Here is a 24,478-nt window from a genome sequence, read left to right on the forward strand (position 1 = left end):
GCCACAGAAGGTAGAGACCTTTAAAAAACTTTAAAAACCTTTCCTAGCTGGCAGGCTGTACAAGAACAGACCTTTGCTGGTCCCCACTACTGGGAAAGCACAAAAAGGATATGGGTCCAATGATGTGTAAGTTAAAGTAGTTCTAGGTTTACAAGTCTATCACCCATAAAATACACCTAGCTTCTTCCCTACCTTTGGATTAGGAGGATGCTGTCATGTACCCTGGAAAGAGAAATTCAATACATTCTCAATGTGCATGTATAACAGTTTCTTCCCTTTCAAAATGAGGCAAGTAAGAAATTGGAGACTGCAGGATTTACCCATTTCTATTCAAGAACCAGGATGGACGTGTGTGCATGCACACACACAGCTACTGTGCTGCTCAAAGAATAAAACAAAATTTATTTTAAAACTTTTATTTCTGCAAAGCCAATCGAGGTGTTGGAGGGAAAAGGGGTAAAAGTTATTCTTGCATATCTGGGAACAGCAAGCACTTAGTTGGAGAAAACGACTTAAAACAGTTGAATCAAAGGCAGTACCCTGCTACTTGTATTTTAAAACAACGATGTTCTTTCTTAAGCAACATTCCTTCCTCCCCTAATAGCTACAATATGATACAGACAGTACACAATAGCTCACTTGAAAGTGCTAGAATCAGAGGGTAAAGAATGCCATATGCCATCCCACTTATATTTCCTACTATACAATGCCTTTTGGGTGCTTGATAAGTCAAGCATTCGTGTGGCATTACATTCAATAGAAAACCCCTCTCATACTTTGGGTTTAAGATCCTTGCCCCTCCAGTTCCGACGCCGTGACATCTGACTCTTCATCATTGTAAATATTTTCAGCCTGGAGAGGAACAACCAAATAAATTTGTAGGTAAATCTGTGGTTTTTATAAGGTCATCTAAAAATAGCATTTAACAATTCTATCTGACCAGGCTTTAAGATTCAATGACTGGTGTGTTTCAGTTTTGGAAATTAAATGTGGACACATTTTTTGGGTAATTTATTTCCTGGTTTCATTTTGTTTTCCCCCCAGACCTTATTTATACCTAGCCACTCATGCACGACTATCGTTTCAATTATATATTGTTCATAAAAGGTGTTTTCCAAAAGCAGCATAAAAGGTGTTTTCCAAAAGCAGTTTCAAGCATCATTCAGAGTGGTTGTCCTCATGTTTATGAAACATCTAAATACCTTAGAATGCCAAGTACTTTGTGCTCATCAGAGAACCGAATCTTCTCTGAGTGCCTTGACATTTTCCTCCTGTGTCCTTCATGCCTGTGACACAGCAGACCCTGGAGACAGTGCAGTGATGCCGAGACACCACTTGATGACTATTGCAACAATCATGAAAATCGGAGCAGAGGCTGCGTCGTCATCTTTGTATTTATATAGATGTGTGTAGATTTCCCCCGACCCGACAGGTGACAGAAATAATGGATAAAGCCCTGGATTGAACTCAAGACTCTGTTGTTAAAATGGAAAAAGTTCTTTTAAACGGTTTCCTTTCTCTAAATACTTGGTATAATATGCACCTAAATATCTGAAATACTTTTGCTACATTAACATTAGCCATAAATCTCTTCTTTCCAAGATAGTCATTTAGGAGAAAAAATATTTTAGCTCACCATCTGCCATATTTGCATGATGTTATCCTCCGACACCGAGCAAATAACCCAAGGCTCATTGGGGTTCCAACTGAAATCTGATATCTTGGCGGTGTGTCCTCCATGAATGAACTGTTAATAAGAACAGCAACAAAAACAACAAAAAAGCCTTAGTTTCCCATCTTGTCATGTTGATCCTGACACTTGTTCATTAAAGATTTAAAGTTAGTTTTTAGAGTATCAGTCTTTCTAGTGGGGGGTGCCGCCTGGCAGTGGAGGGAAGGGGGTACAAGCTCAGTCATCTACCCTCCCACCCACTTTTTAATTTGAAAATTTCCAACATTTCGGAAAAAGTAATAGAATTGTGAAGTGGACACCTATATACCTTTCACCCAGATTCACCAAATTGTTAAGATTTTGCCCCACATGCTTTCTCTTATCTCTATACCTATGAGTTCATGCAGGCCCACTTGCGGACCCATTGGGAAGTTGCAGGTAGGACACTTCACCCAAGTACCTCAGCTAACATTTCCAAAGGACATTTTCTCACATAACCACAATGCCACGTCCACACCAGATATTAACAAGTCACATTAATCCAGCATCATTGAATATACAGGTAGGTACAAATGTTTAAGGTAATTAATATCCAGAATGTCATGCTACATACTCTTTCCTCAAACTGGTATATCTGAGGGGTCTCCTGGTTCTTTCACCACCCTTTCCCTGCTTTACTAAAGGCCTCCTGCTCACCGTTCCTCAATCATCCCATGGTCCACTGCCTCAGTTCCACTGTAAAAGCAGAGCTCCAGGGAGTCTCCCATAAACCCAGAGCACTTTGCTAATTAATGCTGAAGGGGACAAGGTCTTATTTCCTGCAAGACAGGCAACCTCATGGGAAGGTACTGCCCTTATTTATCTCAGAATAAAGACTCCAAAGAAACAGTTGTCACAAGTACATTAGGAATACATTGTTTTGAACTGGAAAGTCACTTTCTGACAGAGAAAGTCTGATTTGACTCCCGTTTGACAGATTATATGCAATGTAACTATTTTACCTAATAATTTTATCAGCTTAAAAACGTGCAATGGGTAAACAGCTTCTTGAAGTACTGTTAAAGGGTACACAAGTGAAAATATTTTAAGACATTGGCTCGAAATTTTATATACAGAGGAGTCCTCAAAGCAAGATACTGTTATGTTAAAATTAGGGTTAGTATTCACTTTGCTACACTTAAAATGTCCTTTGATTTTGGCCTCTCCTGTGAACAGAGCAAAATCCCAGCTGATTTTATCAAGGTCCACAAAATTGTTGCAGAGCCATAATATACAAAGTAATCCATTTTCCCCTCCTTGCAATTTCAAAAAAATAGCTGGAAACCTTGAAAATATGCTAAGTGAAAGAAGTCAGCCACAAAGGACCGCATACTGTCTGCTCCCATTTATATGAAACATCCAGAATAGGGGAATTGAGAGACAGAAAGCAGACTGATGGTTGCCAGGGAGTGGAGGAATGGGAGGATGGAGGCAGGGGGAAACAGTTTCTTTTTGAGGTGATGGAAACGTTCTAAAAAACTGATCTGTGGTGATGGCTGCACAACCCTGACTACACTAAAAATCACTGAATTGTAGACTTTAAATGGGTAAATTGTACGGTATATGAATTATGTCTTAATAATGCTGTTACCAAATACATAAAAAAATAAACAAACATATTACTACACATTATTTTCCAGGCACTCAAATTACCCTTAAGTGAAACATTGTAAAAATCTACTGGGCCTCTAATTTACCATTTTCAGTACATGTCATAAACAATCACACTAACCTCCAAGCCCTCCATTTTGCAGTCATCCTCGAGCTAGAATTTAAAGTTCTAACTAATTCTCAAGATAAAAGGACCAATTACAAATAATCCCATCTGCATATGACATTTCATTTTGTGTAAGAAAGCCAATATATACCAGGAGTTCTGGAGGTCCATCTTCTGCATCTTCTGCTGATTGCTCTTCTCCAATTTTACTATTAAGAAAGGACACAATGCTTTCAATTATTGACATTCTTGTAGCATGAATATACGCAAAACCATTCAGTCCAGAGAGCTTATCTTAAAACACATTCACACCCACTAACTCTAAAAACAACTACTGCTATCAAGTAAGGTTTTTATATGAATGATTTGGTGGGAAGATGTGATGTTTACTTTCTCTAAATGTGAAAAGAGCTGTTTATAACTGAAGCTGCAGAATGGGGAACTTATTAATAACAAATATTAGCTTAAGATCTGTTCAATATTTTAACTGTTGTTTACTGCATTACAATTAAAAGCTGAGTATATAAAATATCTAAACAAGAACTGATACAGAGCTCCTATGCTTCACTCTTAATCAAAGCCTTTTCCATAAAGCAGTAAAATACAATTACATATCAGTATTACAGATCTGTTTAAAGATATAGCAACAAAACATGCAACTTTAAGTAATATAAGCCAAGGAAAGGTTTTTAGTTTTATTTTCCTTCTCTTAAAAACTTCAATTTGTAGAATTTGCTAGCAGTCCCACAGTGAAATGACTCCTAATCAAAATTACACACCAATATCACAGCCCTATCTTTTATCTAGTTTGCTACCAGACTGTGTGTTAGTAATACCTGCTGAAAAAAGCCAAAATACAGAGCCTTTCAAGAGACAGACATTTTTTTCATTCCCATAAAACTAATCAAACAAACCCAAACATGTAGGATTGCTAAATAATTCCAGGCATGAGACTTCCAAAGTTTACTACAACTAACTACATTTTTGTGTTTTAGGTTTTTTATTTTACTACCAAAATTGTTCACAAATAAAAGAGGCAGAATATGCTCAAATATCTGCTTTCAAAATTCCCCCACTTTTAAGTATCCATCAGGGCCAGAGTTTGTTCCATGAAAACTCTGAACATTAGGTGTTTAGAAGTTTCATAATACTAGAATTTTATTTTTATGTCTCTGTTCCATACAGCGAAAGATGGGCCTGCTATCTGTGTAATTAAGGCAGCCTTGGTTTTAATACACTGAATTTATTCCACCTCAAGGCAATAGCTTTAATACAAGTAGGAAATAAATTATTTTTTGATAATCTAATGATTTAAACTTAAGGTGATGGCATCTTCTGGAGAAGTTTATTACTGAGCAACTCTATTAATGGCTCTAAAGGCCCAGACAAAAAAAGGAAAGGCACCTGCAATTCTTAGAATATCAACTCTGAAGTCAAGGGACTTTTAAGAAATTGGGAGAAAATCTGTTATATAGAATAAGTCTCCAGAAGAACATAAGCTCTATGACAGCATGGGCCATGCTTATCTCGTTCACAAGTGTTCCCAGCTGTTACACAACCCACAGCAGGAGCTTCTATCTGCTGAATGAACACACAGAAGAGCAACTGTACAGAAACTCTGAGAAAGGATAGTCCAGGCGGTGTACTGTCAGACCCAATGAAACATGAGCTGCTAGCATCTTCCTCCTTTTCTAGAGCAAGAGTGTTTTAAATAAAATCATTTGGATGTTAAAACACACACATACACACACGACTTCATGCCTGAATATTAAAAGAAAAGCAAAACTGACAAAATTTATTTTATTATTTGCTGATTCACCAATTTATATTAATAGAGCCAAGACTCTTCAGGGAAATTATTTTAATATCAGGTTTATTAAACTGGTGTTAACAAATTGTTCTCCTCAATTTATGATTATGTAATCTTCCGATTAGGAGATTCAATTTATGCTTTATTTTGTCACTGGATTCTGAGTTACCTTAAATCCCACACATTGAGACGGCGATCAGTACCGCTTGAAGCCAAAATAGTTTCATTATGCGGAGACCAGTGGACCTAGCAATACATATTTTGAAATGTATTTTAAAAAGAATCATCTATTCCTAGATTTGTGGATACTATTCTAATCCTTGAGATTTTCCCACCTCCTGTTCTTTATCCTCTCCTTGGCCCACAGCCCCATCCCCCACCCCCTCCTAACCTTTAAGTGCTCTTAAATGGACTAGCTCCTGGGCCCACCTTCTGTGCATGTCACTTTCCAGTATGGTAGGCATCAGTTAGTGGTCCCAATAAACTTAATTCATCCCTATAACCATCCCAGAGGCTTTTAAGTTTTCATGAGCATCTATCTATCTTACACTAAGCAAATCTCTATTTTAAACTGTGTACAAGAGAGCTTATCTTTTTACATGTCAACCCATACAGCCAGCATACCTTAACTGAAGAACCTTGGATTTTCACTTTTTAAACATCCTATTTTGCAAGCCTTTTTTAAAAAAAATTTTGAACAGCCTCTCAAAAAGCTTCAAATGATCACCTACTAGTTTACTCATATAGACCAAAAAGGAGCTTTTTAAAAATACAATGTCCCATCCCCAACCATATAATATGAAAGAAATGCTTAAAAATCTGATATACAAAAAACTGTTACATACCTGGAAAATTTCATCTTTATGAGACTCAAAGGTGTGGAGTTTTAATTTTAAATTACGCAGATCCCATAAAGCTACAGTCTGAGGAAAATAAATAAAAATGAATTCATTCCACACTTCACATAATTTTTAACTATCTAATTAGAGACAACTGGGTTTGTAAACACCAAATATGCAAAAATTTAGAAACCTTATCCGCAGAGCCAGTTGCTAGAATGAACTCGCTGTAGGGATTGAATGACAGACAGTTGACCTCGGCTGTGTGAGCGTCCACCAAGTGGCTTGGCTTGGAGGTGGTGTTGGACCTGGTGTCCCATCTAAAACACAAAGACACAAAGCCAGCATACCCCGAGGACGCTTGGATTCCACCCGCTTATTCCACACTCCTGGCTCGGTCCTCACTCCACACCTGCCATTTTCTCGGTGAGGATACCCCTTAACAGAGACACCAGACGAGCAGAGAACTAGAAAGTAGGTCTTTCCAACCATGAAATGATCAATTCTAAACCTAATGAGAATAAACTAGGGCTTTTATTTCTGGTTTCTCTTTTATTAGATTTCTGTCTTAGTCATGAACTATTTTAAGAATACACTAAAGTACAATGTAGAGAACAATGTAACAAACTGATACCTAAAACCTAGGCTGGTCAAATTTCAATATTTTGCCATAATATGCCTCAGGTATTTTCCAAGGTCAAAAAGCATTACAGTGGTTGAATGAGCCCTGCCACCACGCCCTGATCGGATTGTTTTTTTCTCTTCCTCCAACTGAAGTCGCTCTGATCCCAATTTTGATATTTACCACTACCAAGCATGCTTCTTCACATTCATTTCTGTTTTTCTTTCTTTTTTAAAATAAGAAACAATTGTGTTTATTCATCTCGCCCAGTAAGTCATATGTAAAAAGGCCATTACAAACATATGTGCAGTTGATAATATATTAATTAGACCTCTACAAAGCTGTTTTTCTTTTAAAGTTAATGACACAACTTAAAAAGACATCAAACCACAGTCTCCAACAATCACTGATGGTTATTCGGGACACCCATCCAACAAAATTCTGAGGAACTTTCCACCTTACATCATAAGTTTCTGATCATCAGCAACAGATCCAAACAGTGACTCATGGAGCAGATGCCAGGCCACATCTTCTACCACAGCAGAGTGGCCGGTAAAGATTGCTTTAGCATCCACAATTTTGCCTTCCTTTGGTCCTGCATTTATATCCCACAGACAGACAGTCTGAAGAAGGAAAACAACAACAACAAAAAATACAATAAAACTTATGAGAATGAATTTAAATACTAGCATCTTAATTAAAACATTTTCATTAAAATAAAAATAAAACTAGATAACTACATAGAAATGTTGCTAGCTATACGGCTAGTTAGAAATAAACATAAGGGAGAGAAATATAAACAAAAGTGAAACTTCCCAAACAGAATCAAGTGTGTCTGGGTGTAGCCTCCATGACCTACAAAGCAGAGGGCAAAGAAACTACCCTGAAGTGGGGGAACCCTTCATGGTGGCAGGCAAAGGACATGGGGATCCGAGTTTCTACTTCCATCCAGCCAAGTACCCCAAAGTCATCCAAATGACAAATCACCGAGAGCCAGGTGCTCAGTATCTACTGAACAGTATGAATCCTTACAATTCATACTGGGTTGGAAAGAACCAAAACTATAGAAATTAATAGTCTTCTTAAAAAGAAAAAGCCTTTTGGGCAAAGTCTCTCACTTGCCAGCAGAAACCATTGCAGGCATCCGGAGACTGGCAACAGCTGAGTGACCCTGGGCCAGAAACTCACACTAGACTACCCCGAGAGGCCAAAGCTCCCAGGCTGCACACAGACCCCGATGGCGTGCTCCCGGCAATGTCAGCAAAGCCCAAGAAGAGGCAAGAGGGCCCTCTGCAGGCCTCAGAGACCAGAGCGGCCCACACATTGTGAGGTTTCCACCTTCTCTTGGCATCCCATCACAAAAAAGTTAGGAGGGTTTTTATGAAAACATATTGCAAGCAATGATTCTCACCCAATGGTTTCAAATAAGAGGCAGTTCCATTAAGGCACATTAGCACTAATTAGAATTCCACTGATATTGGTATGGGTTTCATCTCTTTTAAAATTACTCTCTCATCTCAAAGGGTTTCTGTAACAAAGCTTTTTCCCAGTAATAGCTACTTTCCCAGTAACAAAAAATAATTTTACATAATACACGTGCCCTTCATCTCTGTTGTAACTTTCACACTCAGGCAATTTACATCCTCTTCCCATCTCTCTCCCCTGCTTCTCACACCTCAGGAGACCTGGGGGAAGACAGCAGGAGGCCTGGTCCGTGGGCAGCCTTTGTGCCTTTGCTAAGTGTCAGCTATTATTATCATTAGCACCTCCCTGCCTTCTACAGGTATTTCCAAAGGCTTCTGATAGAGCTCACCTTCCCTACTGGGAACCTCTACCACAGGCAGATCCCTGCACCCTGGCCCTCCTGCCTCCCACGCAGCTGGGCTGCAGGAACCCACCACCAGCTCCATCAGTCAGACTGGGACTTTCAACTGTGAACAGCACCAGGGGAAAATCTGTTCTGATGGGGCGGCACCCCTTCCAGGGGTGGCAAGAATGATGTCACTGGTCTGATTTTACGGCATGATGTGGGTGGTCATGGATCTGGCCTCTCGTTTTCCAGGCAGTTTTCCAAGCTTCGTTCCTGAGCTATCTATCATAGTGGTGGGAAGAGCTACCCTACCCAATGCCCTTCAAAAAACTCCCTTTCTGTTCATATCAGCCAGAGTCAGTTTTGGTTACTTACAACTAAAGAGCCTTGATTTAGGGCAATTATCTGTTCTCAATACTTCAAACAGCTTAACGCATAATCAACAAAAATATAAAAATATAAAGGAGGACTGCCATGTGACAAACCCTGTTCTAAGCACTGGGGATATGCTAATAGAAAAGACGAGGGAACCTGCTCTTGTGAAGCTCACATAAAATGTTAACTGAGACCAAGTTACATGAGCTGAAGTCTACTCTGCTTTCAGGCAGAATCATAACACATGCTGTTTGCTTAAAGTATGGGATCCATGAGAGAAGATAGCGGGTGGTTAACAGTGAGACTGCTACAAACCACTAATCAATGATAAGTGAACAATACCACTTTGTATTTGGGTGGTACTTTTAATTGTTAAAATATTTTATACATTAAGGGTGCCAAGGCAATTCAACAGTCTTTTCAATACATGGTGCTGGGACAACAGGATACCACCTGCAAAAGAATGAAGTCAGATCCCTACCTCACACCATATACCAAAATGTACTCAAAATGGATCAACAGCCTAAATATAAGAGCTAAAACCATAAAACTTTAAGCAAGTTTCTTAGATTTGACACCAGAAGCACAAAAGAAAAAATAAAATGTGGACTTCATCGAAATTAAGCTTTTGTGCTTCAAAGGATACCATCAACAAAGTGAAAAGACAACCCACAGAATGGGAGAAAATGTTTGAAAATCACATATCTGACAAGGGACTCAATCATAAAAAGACAACCCAATTTAAAAACAGACATAGAATCTCAATAGAAATTTCTCTGAAGATATAGTAATGGCCAATAAGCACATGAAAAGATGTTTCACATTTGTCATTAGGGAAATGCAAATCAAAACTACAACAAGATACCACTTCACACACACTAGGATGGCTATAATCAAAAAGACAATTAACAAGTGATGATGAGGGTGTGGAGAAACTGGAGCCCTCACACACTGGTGATGGGGATTTAAAATTGTGCAGCCACTTTGGAAAGCAGTTTGGCAGTTCTTCACAATGTTAAGCAATAGTGTTACCACATGACCCAACAATACCACTCAATGATATATAACCAAGAGAAATAAAAACATGCCTACACAACAACTTGCACATAAATGTTCAGAGCAGTATTTATAATAGCCAAAAAGTGGAAACAACTCAAATGTCCATCAACTGATGAATGGATAAATAAAATATGGTCTATCCATACAATGGATTATAATTCGGCAATAAAAAGGAACGGAGTACTGATACATGCTACAACAAGGATGAACCCTGAAAGTATTAATGCTAACGGAAAGAAACCAGAAAGAAAAAGCCACACACTGTATAATTCCATTTACGTAAAATATCCAGAATAGGCAAATCCTTAAGAGGCAGAAAGCATATTAGTGGTTTTTAGGGGCTGGGGAGAGGCGGAATGGGGTGAGTCTGCTAATGGATAAATAAGTTTCTCTTTGGGACATCTGATGAAGAAAATGGTCTGGAATTAGACAGTGGGTGCATTAACAGTATACTAATATACTAAAAACCACTGAACTGTACACTTAAAAAAATGGTTTATATTAATCTAGCCCTAAACACTCCGTAGACTTTCCATTATAAGGCCCTAGAGGTCGTCTTTTATGTAATGGGGTGCCTTTGGCCTACCCTCCCTCCATTCTAAGGCTGCTTCAAAAGAACTGCAGAATCCCAAGGCTCCACTGGGCAGTTTAAAAAAACCATTGCTCTAAATCCTATGAAAATATTCTCACAATAATCTGCAGTATCATGTCAGGAAACCTTTCATCTATATAGTGCTCCTCAGTGTGGAGCTGTCCATGACATTTTCTTTAACTCTCAGGATATAAGTAGATTAGGAAGAACACGTTTCTCACATGGTCGTCAGATGCACTTAGGAGATGTCCACTCAAATTAGAATTCCAGGAAAGACCATAGCCTTCCTTCTGGTGACCTCTTAACCTAAGATCAGGATTACATTCTCCGCTTGGGTCTAAGAAAAAAAGAAATACATCAACCATTAAGTTATCTCTTTATTAGAACTGGCGAGAGCAAATTCTCACTCCTTCACTGAGTGTGCCATAACATTTATTGTAATGTCTGGAAAAGCAATGTACATGAATAAGGACCTGGTCTGACCTGTTATTGCTATGAAAAGCTGTTCTTTGTACTTCATTTTAAATACTCAATTGCAAACCAGTCTCATGACCATCAAATGACTGGTTTCACTGGAAAACCTAATACTATGTCCAACACAAAATTACTGACAACTATAGCTAGCTATCTAATACATTTGGGTGGTGGCAACTTCCCTCCACAGGTCAATTTTTAGAAATATTGTTGCAAGGAAAGAGTGAACCAAGCAGGTCTGGTTGCTCAGTCCTTGCAAGTCTCGAGGGTAGCTTGCAACCACCAATGACCCTTGGCCAAGCCCTGGGAATGTTCTTTGTATCACTGATCAATGAAATTGGGTACACCTGGAGCAGTGGGGCATGCTGTCGCAGCTCACCCAAACTTGTCAGAATCATTTAGTAAGATTCATGAAGTAGCTAGTAGCTGGCTTCATCACTGGAATCCTGAGTTTTGGTTACCATGGCTAGTCACATAGCAGGATATGCTTACGTGACCAGACCTCCATAAAACCCCAGACTCTGAGACACAAACAGGCTTCCCTGGACAGAGGCATTCATTTAGCCCAGGTCTCTGCAGTTCACTGCTAGAGAGAATGCAAGTTATGTGTGGCCCTGGGGCAGAGAGACTCAGAAGCCTGTGCTCCACCAATCTGGACTTTGCTTGATGTTTATCTTTTTCTTATTGCTTTTGCCCTGTGTCCTTTGTTTAAAAACAACAACAACAACAAACACCTTAGCTATTGCGTATAACCTGCTGTTAAGTCCTTCTGGTGAATCACCACACTTGAGGGTGGTTGAGGGACCACTGAAACAATTTTAAACCTTTAGAAATCACAGCGTATACTACTTCGAATGGTTTTACAAAATACTACCATTTTGAAGCAAGAAAAAGCTCAAGTAACAGCCTGACTTTATTATTCCATACCTGGCTTAGCAGGGTGCTTTGTATAGTCAAAAACCAACACGTCAGAAGATGGTGTTTTTGTAGCAATAATGTGAGGATTCTGCGGCATGTAACGAGCACGGTTTACTTCTCCTTCGTGGTTAATTTTAATCTCGCATTCAATTTTTCCTGTTACAGAACCAAAGCCACCAAATTCTAACGTGAGGAGAAAGAAACACATATTACTTAGGATTAAAATTTACAACTCAATTCAATCAAACCAACAGATTTTAAGCTGACAGTAACAAACTGCCCAGAGAGAGAGAAAACACAAAAATACTTGGAATTAATTTATTCTTGAAGCCCATTTGCACTGGAGAATACTGACAGCATTTTATGCAAGTCAAGTCAGCTGTACTTGTATGTAGAATTTTGTTTTGCTTTAGGGGGAAAAAACTGGCATCTTTCACTTGTAAAGATGATGTAGTTATTTAATAACGTTTCAGATAACCACATAATAAACACTCCAACCAGCTTTTATAGTTCAACTACAACTCATTTGAAAGCACTGCACTGAATTAGCGTCTTATTTTAGGTTTCATCTAAACAGGAAAGGTTTTCACCACCACTCCTTGAGTGTCAAGTCAGAAACATCCTCAAACCAGAAATCCACGCTAACCCCCATCCAACCCCAGCACACACACTCACACGCTGGTTCTGCTAGTATACATGGTTCAACTGCTAGTGGAGTGCCAAAGCTAAACAAGGGGGCTAAACTCTCAATCTGATGTGTGAATAAAACTGCAGTCTTAATGTAGTAATGATAAAAAAAAAATAGGCCTTGGCAAAGTGATGAAGTGTACAAAAAATATGATAATTTCTGAAAACCAGCAAGATGTTAGCAGAAAGAGTAACAGTAGAGAACATCTAAGCTGATAGAGCAAATAAGAACATTTTCTTTTTTTTGCTCACAGATAAAAACTTGAATTGGCTGCTGACACTTAACAAGTTAGGCAGTTTTGCATTATAATTATTTCTTCCTGACCTAAACTGCCTCTTCTTCACACATTACTTTTTAGCTCACCCTGTGTCTCAGGTCAGAAATAGCAAACTCAAATGCCAAATGGAGCCAGGCAGCTAACAAGTAAAGCAGACGGGCTGAGGCCTGGAGAAAACAGACCTCTCCTAAATGGTAAGTCAGCCATTTCTCAGTTCTGGCCAGCTCTTGCTATGTGGGAATGCATTAAGACCACTGACTCCCATGCCTTAACATCAGCACCTAGTCATTCTCTTCTGTGGCAAACACAGCTTACTATTTCAATGTGGCTGAAAATCATAACCCATTCCACACAACTACTCCACCCACTACTCACACAACCATATGCAACCACCCATTTCCCTCTCAGCACTTACCTTCTGCATCGTGGCAATGAAAGATGTGCATCTCAGCCTTCCTCAGATCGCCTGCCTTGATCCTATCACTTCCTACCTCCTGTGAAACCCTGTTCCATTCCTGCCCCTGCTTTTACTTCCAACATCCCATCTCATAGACTTCACTAGTTCTAACCCTTCTGCTACAAAGATACTCAGGTTTCCCAATTGCTTTTGCTAAAACAACCTTAACAGCTGTAAAAAAAAAAAAAAAAAAAAAAAAAAAGGGCTTCCAGGTAAGATTTAAAAGTTTAAAAAAAAACCCTCCACTGTCTAATGATAGTAATGGTACCCACTAAAAAATACCAGTATCATAAGTAAAAATTTTAAAAGGTGTTGACTGAATTGTTTCTGCCACTCGTTAGAATGCAATACACTGGACGTGTAACTTCATTTGAAGTATCCATAATTTATGCATGGAGACTGAATGTTAAACTGAAAGTCCAATAAGTACATATATTACAAGACTAAAAGCCATTTTAAATATTCTGATTGTAACAACATTTGCAGAAATAATGTATAAGGTTGACAACAACCCCAAACACTGCCAAGGTTGTGGGGGAATGGACTGTAGACTGTGGGGAGTGGTAAACTGGGTAATTCACTTTGGAGAATATTTTTATATTATTTTGACAATGAACATACCATACAACCCAGCAATTCCACCACACTAGATAAAACTCTCCCTGAGGTGTTCAAGGAGAGGACATGTAAAGGATATTCACTGCTGCACTGTTAGTAAGAGGAAAAGAAGCAGAGATACAATCCAACTGTTCCTTGGTAAGAGAACAGACAAACTAAGGTTTAATCAAAACGGAATACTATACAGCAGTTAAAAGAATGAGAAAGGTGTCTACATGGTATATACACACATAAAAAAACAATGTTGAATGAAAAAATGCAAGCTGCCCAACAATATTACACACATTTAGTACCATTTAAGTAGGAAAAATGAAAATGACACTAACTTCAGAACAGTGATTAACTCTGCAGAGGAAAGCTACAGGGAGGAAGGGGGTAACGGGTAGTGGGGCTTTAGCTATAATGCAATTATTTTATTTTCAATAAGGAAAATACAAAAGCAAATATTGCAAAGTGTTCCTATCTGTTAAACCATCTGAGGGTGTGAGGAGAGCGTTAACACAGCAGGTCTGGTTGCTTAGTCCTTGTGTCTCCGAGGGACACTGGAACCATGATTCACCCTTGGCCAACTTCTGGGAACATGAACCTCAGAATGTTCTTTATGTCACTGATGGACTGAAGATTTTGTGGTGTACACCTGGAGCAACAGACCGTGCTGTACCAGTTGGTCAGGGTTGCTCTGCACAAACACCAAGACTGCTAATGGACACCTGGTTTCATTACTGGGTCCCAGAGGTTTCAGTTGCCATAGCTACCTGTCAGCCAGATGTGCCTACGCAACTAGTAGCCCTCACTTCCCTGAAAGCCTGGGACCCTGAGCCTCAAATGGGTTTCCCTAGGCAAAGATATCCCACACGTCCTTGTGGTTTGTGCCAGAGAGAAAGCACATCCTGTGCACACGGCTTTGGATGAGGCCTGGGCCAGACCTCCTTGTACTCATCGATGTGTATCTTTTTTCTGCTGCTTTTGTTCTGTATCCTTTGCCATAACAAATTTTAGCCAAGAGTATAATTTGTTATTGAATATTCTGAATCCATCTAGCAAAATCACCAAACTTGGAGGAGCTGTGGTAGTAACAGAACAGGGGGGTAATGTGTGTCTGACACTCCTACCTCCAACAAAAAGAAAGAAAAGCCAATAGCTTCCATAATTAACCTTTCTACTACACTACCTCCTACCCCCCCAAAAAAATCCATTAACTGTTTAGTGCATATGCCCTCAGATTTTTAATATGCTTTTATCAACACATATTATTAATCAAAATGGAGTATTATAATTATACATACTAATCATTCACTTAATTTATTTTGGATCTTTCCATCCCAGCGCAAATAATTTTACCTCACTCCCACTGACTGATGAAGAGTGTTTCAAACATACCATAATGTATTTAACCAATTCCCTATGAAGCAACATCTGGGTTGCTTAGGTTGATCCTAATTTTTCAATCCTGCAAATAATGCTGTTGTGAAATCCTCATGCACATATGGACGAGTAACTCTGTAAGATAAATTCTTAGAAGTTAAACTGCTGGGCCAAAAGATATTAGTACAAAGCTTTAAAAGCATGTGCTTAAAAAGAGACATACACCCTTTGACACTGGTATTGGAATATATGGTATACCTACCACCCTTGTCACTGTCACAATGGGAAGCATCAAACTGTGCATCATCATTCGGAATATGTACTCGAGCCACCACCAAATGATTCTGCTCATCAGATGTGTGAGTCCCCAGCACTAGCCAATGAAGAGCATAATCCTTTCCTTCTGGTCTGTTTTAAGAAAGAAAACTAAGTTACACTGATTCTACAAGAAATCTTCGGTAGCTAACAAATTCAGTCTAGTCTTCCTAAAACACACCAAAATTTCTTTAACATATATATAGAGAGCATCAACTATGCACCAGCACTCTGCCCCCCCACCAAGTTACCAGCTTTACAATCCCCACCTGTCCAAATGTAAGGAACTGTTCTAATAACATGCAGAGGGCTTGCTTCTTTCCTCAAAGAGCCATCTTCCTCTGCCTCCATGTACCAGTGGAACAGTCTTTTCTAGAGCAGCACTCTGGGGCAGGTAGGTCCAACTCAGTAAACACATACCAACTCATCTACAAAGCAGTCCATTCACAGATCCCCATACTAATAAAACACAATGTCATGCCTATAAAATGTCTTCTGCCCATAGTCCCATTTTATTAAATTAAATTAAACACTAGATGTTTCTGATTTCCCAGTAAGAGGCAATAAGGTAGAATGGAAAGAATAAAGAGTTTAAATCCTGGCTCAGACTAAAAATCAGCTGTATGTAATTAGTTCAATCATAACTTTCTTGTGGGCCTCAGTCTCTTCACTTAATAGTGTTTAAAGTTTATGAAATGGGGGCTCCTTGATTTTCTTGAGGGGGTCTCTGTTCTTTCATTCTGTGATTCACAAAGAGGTGGAAGAACCTGCTAATGCCTCTTGGCACCCTGGGCCAATCAGTAATTTTTGCATCATTATGTATCTACAGGGGTTTCCTATTTGTACTACCACGAGGAGCAATTTTTAACTGTGCTCCACAGTCCCAAACTTTGAGAGGAGGGCCATTTATCTGTTTGTTTCTAAATTTTGTTGTTCAAAGGACTCTGTGGTTTAAAAAAAGAAGAACTTGGGACAGTGGAGGATCTTAAAAAATTCCTCTTGACTCTCATAAAATTCCATGATACATTTCTCCTGATTTGATCATCATATAAGGATTGTTCTCTTTACTACAAATCCATTCACCTCCATCATTAACACAGGCCTACTTTCTAAACTAATCAATAGGAAACTATTTTCCTCCAACACTGGATGCACCTAAAAGCTGCAGAAACACTAATGGTAAAAGAAAAAGCTTGTCCCTTTTTCAGTGCCAGAATCCTTTGACCTAGTGACTCCACTGCTAGGAAATTCACTCAACAATGAAAGAAGTGTGTCTTATTACATGATTATTCTCAGCAGCCCCGTTCATAGTCACAAGACTGAAAACAACAACCTAAATACCCATCAATCAATAAGGAACTGGTGACATAAAATTATAATATAACCATAAATAGAATTCTATGAAGTTCTTAAAAAGAGCAAAGCATATTCAAGCATGCTGACAGGAAAAAGTCTCCAACATGTATAAAAACTCTTAATGAAAAGTCACATGAACAACTTGCTACCATAAAAAAAGGTAGACAGGAGACACATATGCACTTACCTATGCTAGTAAGATGGATAAGAAATTGAAAACAGTTGTCTCTGCCCTGGGGAAGGGAACTGGGAGAATACACAATGTGGAAAGGGGACTTATTTTTTACTCTATACACTTGTGTATTTCTGAATTTGAAAGATTACAAAAGCTCCTGAGGTGGAAACCAAGTCTCAATATATTTATTAAGAAATTATTTAACAAGAGATATGAAATAATGACCTACGAGTCTTAAAAAATAAAAAATTTTAAAAAACCAAATCAATTATTTGGACAATTACCTAACTGAATTTAAGGATATCAGCTCAGAATTCAAGTAACAGGAAGCATATTGCATGTAGACAGAAGAAAGGCCCATGAGATGGAGTAGGGTCTAGTTCCTCAAAGACAGTTAAGTGTAGCCCACATTTCTACCGTTCTGCTAGTGATAAAACACAATCACACTCCCTCCATACCCCAGACAGAACCCTGCAAAAGCACCCCAGAGCAGTCCTCAACATCCAAGAATGCAGGCTGGCTGGCATTTTCTTGCATTCCCAGAGCCACTGCACTTCCCACAATCAGATCCCACAACCTCTTTGTGTGCAAAGAACACCCGGAATATGTAATTTAGTTAAAGCATTGTCTGCTAAGTTCCTAAGTGTGAATATAAACAGCAATCTGTCTGGGCCCAGAGGAACATATAGGTCTATTATCTTTAAAACTTTTAAGGCAAACACCACTATAGGTAATGTTCAAAAAGAATTTTAGTTAGCCGTTATCACTGAAATAGAGGTATTTCCACCCTAAGAAAGGGAAGGGGAAGGAATGGAAGAATCAGCATCAGCCACCACTTTAAGTTTACTGGGTGCTTACTACGTGGCAGGCCTTCAACAGGGATGATCTTATTTAATTCCCTCAAGTGTAGGTGGTCAGTCCTACCAACCTGTCCATTTACAGACCAGACAACGTGGAGATAGAGACTGAACATCCTTCCTAGGTCACAAAGCAGGAGCAGTGTCCAAACCCAGGTGTCTAACCTGAAAGCCCCCTGCTTTTCCTACGATGTCACAGGTCAAAAAGAGCCAAGGGAATGTAAGTTAAGTTGTGGAAAAGTTTTTAATTTGCGTAACAGGAAGACAGAATCAAATACACAAGATGCTCCAAACCAGAATCTAAATACCCTTAAATATATGATGCTCAATCTATTGTAGAAATCTACCCGTGTTTAGAAATCTCCATTATTAGTTCTCGGCTACCCTTCCCACATCTGTACATTTACCCTTAGACATTTGGGAACACCAATGGAGACCCTATCTGTGTGGAATCAAATGTCCGCATATGGAGAATCTAGTCATTATAAGTTAATTTTATACAAAACTATGATTTTATAAAATAAGTAAAAATTCATAAAATATAAAACAATTAAAAATTTTTTGTAACTTGTCACAAAAATCCCCTTTATAGAATATCTGACTTAATCCTCATTAAATTATATGCTCATGATACCCAAATTTAATACACCTTTAAAGTCCGTGGCCAAGTTCCTGCTGGAAAAAGGGAAAGCCTATGAGAAAGGGAGGCTAGTGCAGGGGCTGCCAGAACTCTGGAGCCCTCTGGTCTGTGTTCTTAAGCCCACTCCTTTACTTACCAGCTAGGTGACCCTGGGCATGTTTTTAACCTCTCAGCCTCAGTTTCCTCATCAGCCAAATGGGATAATAAGTACCTACACATTGTAGTACTGTGGTAAGGATTAAACCAAATAAAAGGACGTAAAACTCTTCAGATACGCCAGACCCTGTTCTAAGTGTTCAATAAATGTTAGCAATTATTACCAGAGAACTTTTAGGACTAGCTGAAAAAAAACACCCTTTTGAAAACTAACAGCAATCTCAAAGTATATTCCATACCCTTTCTTTGGGTAACTGTTACCAAATTCTTTTCCCTTTGCCAATTAAAACGATTTATCTTGGGCGCCAGTTACATGGGCGCGTTCCTTTTGTAAAAATTCACCAAAGAAATTCACCTTTACAATTTGTGCACTCTTCTGTGTGCATGCCGTTTTTCAATAAAGTTTGAAAGAAATGCAGTAGTCCGGGGCCCAGAGAAAGGCCGCTCCATATTTAAGCCCAAGAAACGTCCAATATATTCAGTGTTTCCTACAAACATCATCAATCTCACAAAGGACCCTTTCTCCCCTTTTAATGCCACACATATACATCAGAAATCACGCCATAAGTCACTTACATTTTTAAAAATAAAAAACCACCTATCACCTCATCCAAGGACTGACTAATGATTATAAGCTTACATTCCAGGTATAAAACGCTAGGAAATTTAAGGCCAACAGTTAAATTTGTGCAAAATAAAAGTTGCCAGAAACCCTTACTTAGTCACTTCAGGAAGCCACTGAACGGTAAGACTCGGCCACTGAAGAGCGTGGGTCATCACCAGGTCATACAGAAATGGTGTATTCTTCTTCCAGATTTTATATTCTTCATTGATGACACGCTCCTCCACAGTATCTTCGAACACTGAAATTTGGAGAAAGCTCATACGATTAAGTGGCTGAGAGAGATCGAAGTCAGAAGCTATCCAGATACTGGAGAGGTCACCTCGAGATGGCCACACCTAACCTCCTCTTTCCCTTTACCTCTATTTTAGAAGCGAACAACTGCTTCCCCAGAACGTGGAGAGAATATTAACGCCAGGAAGCTTATTTTTTTGCACTTTGAGACAAATACCTCCGGCGTATACAGAATAGGATAACAACGGGGACGTCAATCTGCCTCCGATATTACAAATTGTTTTGTACATTACAGCTGTTCGCACCTGCTCTAACAGGATGGATGATTTGGATCTAGAGGGTCTCCACGACCCACTTGGAGAGACATACCTACACGTAGCAGGAAACCATCAGCCCCCTCCCTCCATCCCCCCGCCAGGAGAGGCCCCACGATACCCGCGCGGGCAGCCATAGGCCGGGCGGCTCCAGAGGCCCCGCGGACGAGGCCGCGACCCTAAGGCGGTCGACGCGCGCGTGCGGAGAGGGCCGTCGTCGCCGCGGCCCGGTGGCGGTCGCCTCCGCCTCGAGGCCGGGAGCGCCCGAAGAGAGCGCAGCCGCCGGGGGCCCAACCCTGGGCCCCGCGCCCGGCTCCGGAAGTGCTCGGAGCCCTCCGCGCCGCAGCCCCGTCCCGCGCAGGCCCCCCTCGAGGCGCGCGCCCAACCTGGCGCCCGGCCCCGCCCCCTGCTCCGCACGCCAATTCGCGCCTTTCGCCGGCGCGTGCCGCGGTCTCGCGCGCCCGCCGCCCCCCAGGGCCTCTTACTCTCTTTACTCGCCATCTTGCGTCGGGTCGTTCGCCCCTCGCCGCCGCCCCGGACTCCCCTCGTTAGTCGAGAGCAGCCCAACCGCAGGCGCTCCGGCCTCTCCCAGGAGCGTCACGCACTTCTGGCCGCCGAAGCCTGAGCTCCGTTGCCGCCTGGGTGCTCCCCAGATGCCGCGTCCTTCTTTCCTGCCTGCTCCCCGCTCGCGGATACCGAGGTCTGTGCTGCTCGTCTCTCTCGCCAAACTTGGAACGAGACTTTTCAACCCGCGCCTCTCAGCCCGCCCAGGCTGCTGAGCGCAGGCGCATCCGCCCTGGGAAAAAGTGAGAGGCGGTGAGGAGGCGGGCCTGGGAGCTAACAGCTCCTGCGCCTCGGCCAATGACGTGAGGCGGGCGGGTTTCACGCGGCGTTCGGGGGCGGACCTCCGGGGGTGGGCGGGGCGGTCCGCGGCAGGAAGTTGGCAATGCGCAGGCGCGAGGTCTCGCCCGGCGCTCCCAGTGCCGGCCGCGGGGGCGGATGGGGGCGCGCGGGGGCGGAGCGAATGGAGGCGCGGCGTGCCCGGCTGCGCGGGGGCCGGCGGCCCCGGAGCGGCGAGCCCTCGGGCTGCGGGGCGTGGTTGTCTGAAGCGAGGTGGTGGGGGCAGGGAGAGGGGGCAGGGAGACTGCCGCCGCCTAGCCAAACAAAATCTCTGGGGGAGAGAGCAATGCGGGGATTCCGGGCCAGAGTTTTAGGAATTGTTTTCAGTTCTCAAATTAGTGTGCCCTCAGAAGGCTCCCCGGTAGTCACGGGCATGCAATTATGTGCACTCCGAAAGGTTCTCCAAGCAGAGGCTTGCCTTTCCTAGGGCCGGAGCACCGCCCCCTCCGGCGGGCGAGATGGGGGCGGGGTGGGGTGCGGTTTGTGGATGGCGAATAGGACCTTTTGAAGAGGCCCCGGGCGTTTTCTGGCTGCCGAAGTCGCCTAGGCCGCCCTGTTAAGGCTAAACGTGCGGCCTGTGGGGGCCCAGGCAGCCTGATTCTGGTGCCAGCAGTCGGGAGCGGCCTTGAATTAAATTTTTCATTTGTTCGTATATTTGGGCCCTTAACAAATGATGGTTTGCGGTCTCTTCGTGGTGCAGGGGATTTAGGCCCCTCGCTGGCGCGTCCCGCCTGGAGCCCAGGCCCGAGTTCGGGCCCTGCTGAGTCATTCTTACCATCTTCGGGGGTCCTTGGACAGCCCCACCCACCCCAGCCGCAGCTGGGGAGTGCTGGGCTGGGCTGCCCCGGGCCGATTTCCCTAAAGCCCTGTTCTCCCGGGGAACTTCGTAGGCCCTGAGGAAAGGGGTGGGCGTGTGAAGCAAGCGGGCTGCAAGGCCCAAACGGGAAGCGAGAGACTAAAATGAGGTCCCGACGCAGGGGGGGTGGGGGTGGGGGTGAGCCGCCGAGGTGCCAACATGCAGAGGGAACCGCAGTCTATATCCAGACGCTGAGAGACACTCCCCCTTGCAAAAACACCCTCCTGAACACTTGTTGCCTTGATCCGTTTCCAAGTGCCTGCACGCAAGTGACCATGGTGATGTTCAAACGATATAGTGCAGCTGCTACTGTGATGCCCACTTTTCTGATCGGGAAACACACCCAGAAGTTACTCTAGTTGGTGGCAGAAGCACTCATATGACCTTATATAGAAATTTATAGTCTTGTGTCTCAGGTTTCCCATACAATTCATTATTATACCGCCCTCCCTCCATGTCAGGCACAGGAATCTTGTTATTGACTAAAGCGGAGGTGGTGGCTGGAGAGGGAAGAGGGTTGAAGGATGTTCATATTCTAGAACATGGCCTGCAAACTTTTTCTATAAAGGGCCAGATAATAAATATTTTAGGCTTTGCAGACAACTCTTCAACTCTGCCACCCTTTTTTTTTAAATACGTAATTTTTTTTTATTAAATTCAGTTTTATTGAAATACATTCACACACCATACAATCATCCCATGGTATACTATCCACTGTCCACAGTATGATAACATAGTTATGCGTTCATCACCACAATCTATCTCTGAACATTTTCCTTACATCAGAAAGAACCAGAACAAGAATAAAAAATAAAAGTGAAAAAAGAACACCCAAATCATCCCCCCACCCCACCTCATTTGTCCTTTAGTTTTTATCCCCATTTTTCTACTCATCCATACACTAGATAAAGGGGGTGTGATCCACAAGGTCTTCACAATCACACTGTCACCCCTTGTAATCTACATTATTATATAATTGTCTTCAGGAGTCCAGACTGCTGGATTGGAGTTTGGTAGTTTCAGGTATTTACTTTAGCTATTCCAATACATTAAAACCTAAGAGGTGTTATCTATATAGTGCATAAGAATGTCCACCAGAGTGACCTCTCGACTCCATTTGAAATCTCTCAGCCACTGAAACTATTTCGTCTCATTTTGCATCCCTCTTTTGGTCAAGAAGATACTCTCATTCCCGCGATGCCGGGTCCACATTCATCCCCGGGAGTCATATTCTGCATTGCCAGGGAGATTTACAACCCTGGGAGTCGGGTCCCACGTAGAGGGGAGGACAGCAAGTTCACCTGTTGAGATGGCTCAGTTAGAGAGAGAGAGGTCTGCCACCCTTTTAACACTGAAGCAGCCTTAGACAATATGGATGAACCTGGCTGTGTTCCAATAAAACTTTATCGACTCTGAAATTTGCATTAAATGTAATTAAAATTTTTATTGTGATAGTGCATGTAAATAACATAAAATTTCCATTTTAACCATTTTTAAGTGTGAATTTCATATAATTTTCATGTGCCACAAAATATTCTTTCTTCTGTTTTTCCAACCATTAAAAAATGTGTAAAAACCGTTTGTGAACTATACAAAAAACAGGCGGTGGACTGTAGGTTGCCGGCTTTGTTCTAGAACAATCGTATATCACAGCCCTGCTCCAATGGGGACCTCCTCATTTGCACAGCCAGAGAGGGCTTTGGCAGACAATTTCCAGTCTCTCTTTAATATAATTTACTCATTTCTGATGGGCAGGCATGATTTTCAAAGCATATTAAATGTTTAAGGGGCTGAAAGTAAAGAAACCTTCCCAGACGGTATGACTTTAAAATCTTTATGCTGCCTACAGCGGGAGGGTAGGAAAAGGGAGTATGGAGCAGATACTTGGGGTTTCTGAAAATACGCACGAGTATCGTGCACTTATCATGTACAGCATATGTGGTTAGCTTTGAATTGTACTGATTTTTGTTTTTGTTTTTCATGCGCGCTTGCTCTCTTTTTTTGGGGGGGGGGTTGTCTTTTTACCATCAGGTACGTTTTGCCTGAAAAAAATGTGATACCAGTTCTATCTCTTGAATTGCTTAATTGTTCAGTTTTGTTTTGCCTTTCTCCCCTACCTCTTAACTCTGGTCCTGATCTTTTCTCCCGCTTTTACTGTGATTGTCTTTTTGTCTCTTGCACTCAGCTAAATCTATTATGTAAGTGAGTAAGACACAAACAGTTGCAGGCACGAAGTATGACTATCCTAATCGAGAGAGGTACCCTTCTCTAAAACCCTTTATCTCAAAGTTCCATACAGTTAATCATGCCTTTCTCCATGTCAGACAGTGTTTTTACACACTAGTAGATGTGTGTGTAAACTGGAACAAGTTACACAAAACAAGTGCTTATCTTTAATATCTGTGATGCACTCTGGTATTGTATATTTCATTTTTTTTTAAATATGCAGTTTACCGTCTAAATTGATTTCATGATCGTATTTAGTCACAACTTGAAGTTTCCAAAAATCACTACGCTAGGATTCTTTTGAAACCTTCAGCCATCTCTGATCACCACTCCCCCAACCTGAAGTTACTCTCTATCCCCTTTAGTCTATTATTTTTTCATAGCACTTATTTTGTCATAGCACCTGACAAATGTTTGTTCATGGCTGTCTCACTAGAATGCAAATTCGAGGGCAGATCTTTGTTTATTTGTATCCTCATCACCTGGGCCAGTGCT

At 41.4% G+C, this 24,478-nt stretch overlaps 1 protein-coding gene across 2 annotated transcripts; it reads right to left on the reverse strand.

Annotated features, from left to right (window-relative positions):
• Window positions 1–400: 400 nt before the first annotated feature.
• RBBP7 (RB binding protein 7, chromatin remodeling factor) lies at window positions 401–20,782 on the reverse strand. 2 transcript variants are annotated; one of them, XM_037822009.1, is made up of 12 exons: window positions 20,487–20,782; window positions 19,550–19,694; window positions 15,595–15,740; window positions 11,937–12,110; window positions 10,757–10,872; window positions 7,162–7,322; window positions 6,271–6,397; window positions 6,084–6,161; window positions 5,408–5,484; window positions 3,580–3,637; window positions 1,637–1,747; window positions 401–852 (listed from the first exon to the last, which is right to left on the reverse strand). In XM_037822009.1, the coding sequence occupies exons 1-12, from the start codon at window positions 20,500–20,502 to the stop codon at window positions 784–786; spliced, it is 1,278 nt and encodes a 425-aa protein (XP_037677937.1). In that variant the 5' UTR covers window positions 20,503–20,782; the 3' UTR covers window positions 401–783. The 2 variants fall into 2 exon arrangements, with proteins under 2 accessions (XP_037677937.1, XP_037677938.1); XM_037822010.1 differs by lacking the exon at window positions 20,487–20,782 and adding an exon at window positions 20,123–20,269.
• Between the last annotated feature and the right edge of the window lie 3,696 nt (window positions 20,783–24,478).

The sequence above is a fragment of the Choloepus didactylus genome, chromosome X (genome assembly GCF_015220235.1).
Source record: "Choloepus didactylus isolate mChoDid1 chromosome X, mChoDid1.pri, whole genome shotgun sequence".
NCBI classification, from domain to species: domain Eukaryota; kingdom Metazoa; phylum Chordata; class Mammalia; order Pilosa; family Megalonychidae; genus Choloepus; species Choloepus didactylus.